At 48.0% G+C, this 10,402-nt stretch overlaps 1 protein-coding gene across 2 annotated transcripts; it reads left to right on the forward strand.

Moving 5' to 3' along the window:
* Positions 1-8,005: 8,005 nt before the first annotated feature.
* Positions 8,006-10,122, forward strand: HOXD1 (homeobox D1). 2 transcript variants are annotated; one of them, XM_083413465.1, is made up of 2 exons: positions 8,006-8,844; positions 9,778-10,122. In XM_083413465.1, exons 1-2 carry the CDS (start codon positions 8,316-8,318, stop codon positions 10,110-10,112), a joined length of 864 nt encoding a protein of 287 aa, XP_083269591.1. In that variant the 5' UTR covers positions 8,006-8,315; the 3' UTR covers positions 10,113-10,122. The 2 variants fall into 2 exon arrangements, with proteins under 2 accessions (XP_083269591.1, XP_083269592.1); XM_083413466.1 differs by having other exon boundaries at positions 9,781-10,122.
* The last annotated feature ends 280 nt before the right edge of the window (positions 10,123-10,402 follow it).

Genomic DNA, 10,402 nt, shown 5'->3' on the forward strand with positions numbered 1-10,402 from the left:
TTTAAGGATTATTTACAGAAATATTGTAAAATTAATGAATGTTAGAACGATGTTGGATTTTGATTAAGGGGCTTTCTGTAAAAAACGAAGAAGTAAATGGGAAAAATAGTGTAAAAGAGAGGGAAGGGTAAAGCCAAAATATTAAGATAAGAAGGGAGATGAAAGTAAAAGAGGGAAAGGATTTGCTGATCGAACAATGGAAATGGAATACAAAGGAGGGAGGTACGGGGAAGTCCAGGAAAAAGCTAATGCAAGATCTATTTTGAAAAGTGAAGTTGTTTTTAACCGTTGTTATATTATATGTTAGTTTTTTGTTATGTGTTAAGGTGTTTTTTTTTCTTTTTTTTTCTTTATTGTATCTTTGTTGTTGTTGTCTTGTTGTTTTTGTGTTATGTTTGGCTTATATTATACTATGAAAACTTAATAAATATCAATAAAAAAAAAAAAAAAACAAAGAGAGCTGAACCCTGGTGTTCATTTCCCTACAGTTAGGCAATGGTAACAGGCAACGCTATAAAGTAGTAAGAATGGGCAGCTTGAAAAATGATCCGGTCTGAGATACCATCTTTATTTTTCAGTGCTTTAGTCATATTTATGTCCCTCATTCTCAAATGAGTATAAGGCTACCTCATCTTACCCTCAGAACAACTCTGTGAGAGACAAGGTCATCCAGCGAATTTCATAGCACAAGTAGGAATATGGACACAAATTTCACCTACTACTTTGACTAGGGACGTGGGTGGCGTTGTGATCTAAACCACTGAGCTTCTTGGCCTTGCTGATCAGAAGCTCAGCGGTTTGAATCCCTGCGATGGAGTGAGCTCCCATTGCTCTGTCCCAGCTTCTGCCAATCTAGCAGTTCGAAAGCATGCCAGTGCAAGTAGATAAATAGGTACCGCTGCAGTGGGAAGGTAAATGGCGTTTTTGTGGGCTCTGGTTTCTGTCATGGTGTTCTGTTGTGCCAGAAGCCCTTTAGTCATGCTGGCCACACCAACCCAGAAAAGCTGTCTGTGGACAAAATCTGGCTCCCTCGGCCTGAAAAAGGTATAAGTGCTACAACCCCATAATCGCCTTTGGCTGGACTTAACCATCCAGGGGTCCTTTACCTCTTTTTTATAGGACTAATGGCTTATCTTCCAATATATGTACAGCACTTAGAAGTGTTTACGTGCTTTGTATGCATTATAAAATAAATAATAATAATGTACCCCCACACTAAGTTACAAATATGTGTGTGTGTGTCTCCTTTTGAACAATTTGAATGATAAATTAGTTAAGTTAATTAAGTCAGCTAGTTTATATCTTCTTAGCTTAAAATCACAGAATTGTAGAGTTGGAAGCAAGGACAGTCCGCCCATGAGAGACAATGTGAGGTGACCGTCTCAGGCAGCAGGATCCCCAGGGGCAGCAGATCCCAATGTAGATCCTTATTCCTCCCTTGTTCCCAATGTCAATTTTCGCTCACCCCTTCTTTGCTGGTGGGGAGGGAGACGGCATTTTGTGGTTTGCCGCAGGTGCCAAATTGCATTGGGCCGGCTCTGGCTGGATGGGACACGAAGGGACCCAACTTGCTAATGTTATTTATGCTTACTCAGAAATAAGTCCCATGGAGTTCAGTGAGGTTTACTTGCATGTAAGTGTAGTTAGCACTGTAACCCATAGTGGGATTACTACTGAGTGGGATCACATTGTAAGGCTGCAATCCATGCACATTTACCTATAAGTAAGCCCCATTTACACAGCGAGGCTTCAACTCTATAATCACTCACCTGGGAGTAAACTCCACTGAACAAAACGGGGTTCAGTTTTAAGCAGACATGGGTGCGAATGAGCTGTGGGAAGTTTTAAGCAAACATGCATTAGATTGAAACTAAATAAAATAAAATAAAGAAATTCCTTCCAGTAGCACCTTAGAGACCAACTAGGTCTATTTCTGAAATTCTTTTGCTATCAGGAATCACAAGACAGAGAAACCAGTAGGAGTTGTCCCCTGTAGAACTCATGAAAAGAGGAGGATGGGAGCCAGCCTAGAGTTAGTAGGCTCTGTCTGATGTTGCCTCTCTGTCTTCACCTACTGTTGGGCTCTCTGTCTTCTGCCCTACCAGTCTCAATGGGTATCAGTCACCATGGCAATAGAATGCAGTGTGGTTTCACCCAGCCTCTACCAGCATTCAATATGGAGTTTCCCCCAACATGAATGGTTGTTTCTAGACTCATTTTGCAGCTTTGCTCGCATTTTCACCCACCCTGCTCTTCAAGGCTGGACCAAGACATTGTGTGTCTCACGCAGAGGAACAAATTCGGCCCACCACAAGATGCAAGGGACCCAAGAGTAGCTGAGTTATTTTGGCACTGGAGGTGGAAAATCCCAGAAGTCCTCAGGCAGTACAAGTACAATAGGAAGAGAATTAAACAACTAGCAATTTGCTTCCCTTTCATGACACCCAGAATCAGCTGCCTGAGGCAGCATCACTTTCCTCATGGTAGGGCCGGGTTTGCAACAAGGATGGAGGCTACCTTTCTGTAAATGGGAAGGGTCCTTTGCGGAGCCAAGTCTTCTTCAATACACGCTGCAAGCGACTTCTCTACCTAAGTGCTCTCTATCATGTGGCCTTTTGTTTCTTTTACTTCCACGACAGCTGGAATATGCTTCTTTGAAAAACAATCCCCCTCGGCACTAGAATGACACCAGTGCCTGAAATGACAGAAGAGTTTTGCAAAACTTCAGACCATAGTCGTAAAACCCCTTCATTCAACTGGGCCTATTGGGAATGCTTTAGAGGTAAATGGTATCAGACCCGAAGCTACAGACCCTACTTATAAACAAGCTGCTGGGTGCACACATTATATTGACTTTTTGGCATAGTCATATTATTCAGAAATATTTCCCAACCAAGCTCAATGGGCTGCACTCTTTAGTAGGAAGCTGGTGTAGCTTAGTGGCTAAGAGTCTGAGCAGCAGTTCAATGAATCATTGGTTCAGATCTCATGTTTGCTATCATGGGTGTACCCGGGAGGGGGGCGAGCTGCCCCCCATCAAGTAAATAAATAAAAACACTTAACTAAAAGTAATAATAATTATAATATTTGAAACTGAAATGCTCGCTGAGGTCAGTTGTACCACTGAATGGTCATTCAGAACCTTCTGGATAGTAAAGACCTGACAATGGACTTTGCTTACTGAACGCGCACAGAAAAGCTTCATTGGGGAAAGGAGGAATTTTGAGAAGGAAGTGCTGAAAAGGCTTTCAGCAAATCCAAGAAATCTTGTTTTAATTTAGATTTTTTTAAAAAATAAAAAAGCATGTTCTTTGTAATTTTGCAAAATATACTCATTAACCACATGAAAGGTACTCCCTGTTGTTCGTTTCTTATTTAACTTGCTAGTTTTCAAATGACTGAAGATTTTGACAGATTTTTCTGAGCCCTTGGGTCAAAAGAAAAGAATTTAAAACAACTGAGCCAGACAGAGGATGGTGACAGGTGGGTTTCCTGCCGTCCCTAACATAAATCCTGGCTATGCCCATGTTTGCTATGAGTTCGCTGGGTGGCTTCAAACAATCCAGTTTCTCTCCACCTCAGCTCCACGTGGGGACAATAATACTGACCTTATAACAGGTTGTTGGAAAGATAGCAATGCAATTACATTGACGTGAATACTCTAAAACTGCAATAGGTAAACTCGGCCCTCCAGATGTTTTGGGACTACAACTCCCATCATCCCTGACCACTGGTCCTGTTAGCTAGGGATGATGGGAGTTGTAGTCCCAAAACATCTGGAGGGCAGAGTTTGCCTATGCCTGCTCTAAAACAGGGATGGGGAACCTGCGGCCCTCCAGTTGTTGCTGGGCTAGAACTTCCTTCATCCCTGACCAGGCTGGCTTCTATGATCCAAAGACATCTTGAGTTGGAGTCCAATAAGTTCTGGAGGCAGGACTGGTGTGTCCCATTTTGCTGCTTGAGGTGAAATGGGAAGTGCCCCCCTGCCCTGCCGCTGCCTCCGCTGCACCACGCCACCTGCTCTGCCACCCGTGTGGGTGCTGTCTCAGGTTTCTGCCACCTAAGGTGGCTGCTTCATTCCACCTCATGGGTGGGCCAGGCCTATCTAGAGAGCAGCATGCTTTCAACCCAAGCCATACATGCTAGGCTCTAGGGTTGCCTATGATTGCAGCCTTATTTGTATGGCAACAAGTTGAAAGCTGTGATTGGCTTGCAGCATAAGGCTGGCTCCTTACCCTGCAGGAGCACCCACAGAGGCCAAGAAACTATAAAAACAAGTGATGCCTCTATGATTTAGAAGCTCTGTTAACTGATAGTCTGATCTTATTGTTTACACCAAAGGAAATGTGTTCAGTAGGACTTGATCCCAAGTTTGCATTCATAAAATAGCAGTACTGATCAGAAACAGAGTTCACCAGTGCTCAGCAGCGGAACTTTGCAATATGTACACTCAGCCAAGCATATGTGAAGTTCTGATGGAGAGGCTTTGAGCATGCTCTGCTGGTTATTCCATGCATAGACATGGCTCCCTTTGCAGCGGGGCACTGCAGGGTTTTATCTGTTATGGCACCCCAATTGAAGACCTTGCTTACATTAGAGGTATGGCCTACTCCCTCACTGATATCACTTTCCCCCCTGGCCTTCAGGGACTGGTGAAATGGCTAGCTATTTCGTTAGCTGTTGAATTTGTGGGATGTGATCCATGAGAGGCAGTGAAGTACAGCATTCCTTGTAATGCTAGAGAAGACATGCGAGGAAATGTTTGGTCCAGCCAGTTGAAACTTCCTGTTCCTCCTGGCTGGAGCATCCTTCCTTTTGCATGTGATAGAAGGTGGGCGTGACCTAACCTGCCCAGGTAACAAAAGGACGAGTCACACAGTGCACCTCCCTCTTTTTGACTTCCTTCTTTGTTTGACCAGCTTCTAGCTAGGACAGCTCTGCTAGCTCTCAGCTAGCAGAAGCACTGGGATTATTCCCCCATATGGGGTAGATCCACATGTGCATATTTGTCCACTTGTATTGCCTTTTTGTAAGGTTCCATGTGCTGGGTATATAATTCAAGAAGATATTTTGCTCTGTAAATGTAAGATTGTTCCGTAAAGTTCTGGGTGATATCCAACTGTCATATCCAGAGTATGATAAACAGTGGATATACAACTAGTACAAAAACAACTACTTGGAATACATTGCCCTTACTACTGAAGCAGACATCCCTCTCCAGGGAAGGCCTTCTATGCAGGGTGCAAGACATGGTTTTCAATCAGGTGTGAACGGCAGCTCTTCTTTTTCTGAAACTACTGATTTTAAATACAAAAGACTGAGGGGTGGGGGTGGGGTCTTCTTGTGGGATGTGAAACACAGAGCAGTCAAATACAACATTCCTAGAGTGGCCATGTTTGTACCAGCCAGTTGGAACTTCCTGTTTCCTCCTAGGCTGGGACAAACTTCCTCCACATGTGACCAGAGGTGGGCATGACCTTACCTGTGCAGGTAACATAAGCACAGGGCTGGCCATCATCTCTCTCTCGCTCCTCCATCTTGCTTTCATTGTAGAAGCATCAGCTGCACAGCCTGAGATGCTCTCTTGGCCTCCAGCCAAGTGAGGACAAAGGAACTATCTCCTTATGGGATAGATTCCAAGCGTATATATTTTGTAACTTAAGTCTGACTTCTGGGATCCATCTGTGAACAGAATGTGTGAGTAAACTATTTTATACCAAGACTGTGTCGTGTCTATTCTTTTTAGGAGGGAATAAAAGAGAATTACCAGGAAACTTATTTTAGAGACTTAAGCAAGCCTGGCAACAAGTTATCTGCTGTGTAAATTTAAAAAGGGAATGTTACTCTGCTAAATTATAGAACTTGCTAACACAAGTTGGGCAGGATATTATTAAACAATATATCCTCTCCTGCCTCCCTGAACATTCCCTCACTTCTTGCATAGACACCTGGATTCAAACACAACTCCAAAATAGAAGTTAGGCATCATCAGAATTATGCTTTGAAAAGCCAGTACTTTGTTACTGTTTAGAAACAAATCAGGATGATCATCTGAAACTTTAGGTGGGAAGGGAGTAATTTTCTGCTGCAGCAGGAAAATACCCCCGCCTGCCCCCCCGCAAAAAAAACAGGGAGGGAGGAAAAAATTCGCCATTTGTAAGCCCACTTCCTTTCTTTTCTACTATGCCAACTGAAAGCAGTCATTAAAGCAACAAGGCTGTTATTATTATCAAGGGAAACAAGAAATCCCATTAACATCGCGAGGCCTCAGATTCACTTGCAAAGACCCACAGAGCACTTACTGGCTGGCCGAGGACCATTAATAGCTGCTCGGTACAGTAGCGCGCATTGTTGACACCATCCTGATCTGTTTTGGCTTCCGGATGCTTTTTAGCCTAGCTCAAAGAGTCATTCGAAAGCGCACGCGGGTGCGGCGGGGGTGGGGGGAGAGAGAGATATGATGCGCTTCAGTTCTCTGAGCAAAGACAGAAGGAAAAGGTTGCAGCGAACCACCCTCACCCCAATAACTTAGTTTCACTGGAAACCACAGTGCTTCCGTTCACATCAGGACAGGGAGGACCCAGGACTTTAGACTGAGTGGAGAACTTCTCCCACCCCACTCCCCTTTGAACTACAGCTGCTGCAGAGTGGAAGCACCTGCTATATTATGTTCCGGAAGAACCTCGAGTCCCGTCTTAATGTCCAGCCTGGCAGGACGAGAGCTTACCCGTCTTTGGCAGGGTAGGGCAGGATGGAAGGCGGCAGCGGTGCGGGAGCGCGCCAAGGTTTGGAGCTCCCCCGCCTCAAACTGGAGTGAGGGAGCGATTGCTGAAGAATTGGCTCAGCGCAGCCCTGTTCAGGCTCCGCGAGGAAAGCAATTCCAAGAAGTTCAGGTTGACTCCCAAGTCAACCCAAAGAAGATTGTAGGCTCGTCAGACTGGAGGTGGAGGAACCCCGAGCCGAGGTTATTTGATATCCGCTCTTTGGGAAGCGAAGCCAGAGGTGGAACCGAACAAACTATTCAGCCTTTCGCTCATTAGTTAGCATAGAGGACTGTCAAAGGATGTGTGTGTGTGTGTGTAGCTGGGGCAGCGGTGCCAACTTGAATAAAATATTGCGGGGGTGGGTCCGGTAAGCCCCGCCCTGCATAATCACGGCGTTCATCATGGGGCGCTCGCACATGAATGACAATGCCCATCAACTTTGGGGGCTCGGGTCCCTCAACTATTTTATTGGGGGGACGGACTCGAAGAGACCTCAGCCTCTAAGAGTTGGCTCCTATGAGGTGGAGAAGATAAATGATTGCTATAGCAGTTCTTAGAGCCCCGACCCTATTAGGTGCGCCTAAATTCATCAGTGAGCATTAAACAGGATTAAAGTCCCACTTTTAAAATTAATATTTTATTTCATAACCATTCCTGTTAGATGTTGAGACCACAGCGATTTGGCCAAGGCAAGCGGATAAAGAGAGGATTCTGTCTGGTAATCCCGTCCTAACTCTGAAAGCAAGTTCTGTAGAGTTCATTGACATCTACTTTCAGATCAAGGGGACCTCTCTCTTCCCGCGCCTAAACTTAACACCAGACTAGTTCTCACTTATTTTCCAGCCTAGAATAACCTCTGACTTGGAGCCTGAACACGAGCACTCTTCCATTCATTCTTGGGGTGGGGTGGGCGAGATGCTTAATGGAAGCGGACTAGTTAGTTACCCTCCCTCCCAGCTGCTTCCCAGCCCTCCTTGCCCTCCGCGCGCGCCTTATCCCTTGTCCCAGCGGCTTATCCCTTGCTGAGAAGGCTCGCCCGATGGACTCGGGTGGTGATCCCGTTTGCACAAAGTCAAACTTTGGTCAGAGTCCCCTCTCCGTAAAAGCAACCTCATTCCAGCGCTAATGAGAGAAACGGATCTCTTACCACACTTACCGGGGTCTCTCTCTCTCTCTCTCTGGGTCCCTAACCGTCCTCGGAGGCTTAGGCATGACTAGGCACCTCCCTGCGCCTCCGCCCACATCGCTGCTGCTGCTTCCCGCATCATCTTCTCCGTTGGCAAAGTTGTGGCTGGTGATGCCCGGGACAGGTCGGCTGCATCCCAGGTCGCGCGCCTAACTCGCGGCTCCCATTGGCCAGCCGGCGAGCACGTGCCAGCTCCCCTGGCTCTATATTAGGGCACTTATTTACCCTCCCAGCCGGCTTTACCATGGTTGAGGGAGGAGGAGAAGGAGGTGGTGGTCCAGAGAACGCAGCGGGCGCCGTGGCTGCCTCGTAGTCGCCCTGCTGCCCCTTCTCCGGCGCGCTCTCCTCTTGCTCAGGGACCCGCCATGAACTCCTTCCTGGAGTATCTCGCGCGGGGCGGAGATGGCTTGAGCTTGGCGACCAAATTCGGGAGCTCCGAGCCCGGTGGCGTGGCTCTGCGGCCGCCCTGTCCCCTGTCCGCAGGCGGGGAAGGCGCCTACCCCACGCCGGCTGCAGGAAGCTTGCCGGATTTCTCCCCGCACTCGGCGCAACCGCAGCAACAGCTGGCGCCTTGCGCCCTGGCGCGCAGCGCTTTCGCGGCGGCAGAGTACAGCTTGCTCCGGCCCGAGGCGCCTTACGCGGCCCCCGGCGGCCCAGACGAGGCCGGCGCTCCCCTACACTACGCCACCACATCTATCTTTGCGGCCGGCGGCGGCGGCGGCGGCGCTTACCTCCAAGTGGACTACGGCGCGCACAGCGACACCTTCCAGCCTTGCGCCAAGGATGCGCCGCCCCCGCCGCCCCCTTCCTCGGACTTCTGCGTCAAGGCCGGCTCCCGGATCGCGCTCAGCACCTTCGAGTGGATGAAAGTCAAGAGGAACGCGCCCCCGAAAAGTAAGTGTCGCGCCTTGAGTGGGCGCGCCAAGTGAGCTGTGGGCTGTCCAATACTCGGGTCCTAGCGTAGGAGGCAACTCTTAAGAGTCCCTTCGCCTCCCAAAGTTAATGGGCATTGCTATTAAAATGGTGTATGCGCGCCACGTTTTGTGATCTATTATGCGGGGCAGGGCTTGCCTGGGCCCCCAATATTTTATTCAAGTTGGCATCCTTGGGTCCTGGGTTCTGAGCCTGAAACTGACATGTCCCACCTCCCTCCTGGTTCTGCGCTGGTTAACTCGGAAGTGAGCCCCACTGAACTTCGTGAGGCTTACTCCCAAGTACCTGTGCAATCTTCCATTCTGGAAACAAGTTCTGCTGATGTTGACGGTACTTTGCTTCCATTCAATGGAAAAGGGGTTTAAGATCTGGCGGGAAATGAAAGGAAACTTGTTCAAACCCTCGTAAAGCATGGACCTGGGCCTTTCCTGAACTTGGATCGCTTCCATCTACCTGCTTCTAAGGCTGTGACCCTAAGCGCATATCTTTGGAAGAGCAGCTGGTTGAAAGCCAGGAAACGCGTTTGGGGTGGGGGTTCTTATTGCTTAGCATAATTCACGTTCAACGGACGTGGCGCACGGTGCGCATCCCCACTTTGTCAAGCCACATTGACTTTGAAGTTAAAACAAGCACACGTGGCGGTTCTTCAGCATAAGCCAATCCGGGTTTCATAGAATTGTAGAGTTGGAAGGGGCCCTGAGGATCATCTAGTCCAACCCCCTGCAATGCAGGAATATGCAGCTGTCCCATACGGGGATCAAACCTGCAAACTTTGGCGTCATCAGCACTACGCTCTGGGTGCGTTCAGACGCTGTGTGGTTAGAACCAGCGCCAGGTCCCATGATTTGGACATTAATTCCCTAACAGTTCCCTAACTCTCTTCTTACCCCATAGCAGGCAAGCTCTCCACCTATGGATCTCCCAGCCCTCCCAGTGCTGTCCGGACCAATTTCAGCACCAAGCAACTCACGGAGCTGGAGAAAGAGTTTCACTTCAACAAGTACCTCACCCGGGCCCGACGCGTGGAGATCGCCAAATCCCTGGGCCTCAATGACACTCAGGTGAAGATCTGGTTCCAGAATCGGAGGATGAAACAGAAGAAAAGGGAGCGGGAAGGGATGGTCGTCCCTTGCGCTGCGGTGCCTTTTCACAGCCCCACCTCCGAGTCGAGCCCGACACAGCCAACGATGCGTTCTGCTCCCTCTTCTCCAGCCAAGGGCTCGCCCTGACGGCTGTGGAAACACAGAGAGGCGTTAGGAACAGCAGGAGGCTGAAAAGACTCAAGAGAATTAAACAACAACAAAAACTCCAGATAAATCAGAAAGCTCTGAATGGTGTTAAATCGTGCACATTCTAAGACGAGGGGATTGCTTTGTTTTATTTAGAAAGACAACCATTGCACTGATGTTGTTGCCCTCCCCTTGGGGAAAAGGCTGGCTTTATCACGTGTAGAACGAAGGACGTTTGCTGCTTTTACGCAGAACTCGCTCAAGGCACAAATGGCACCGTCTGACTTGTT

This window comes from Podarcis tiliguerta (assembly GCF_965153285.1).
Source record: "Podarcis tiliguerta genome assembly, chromosome: 1".
NCBI classification, from domain to species: Eukaryota; Metazoa; Chordata; class Lepidosauria; order Squamata; family Lacertidae; genus Podarcis; species Podarcis tiliguerta.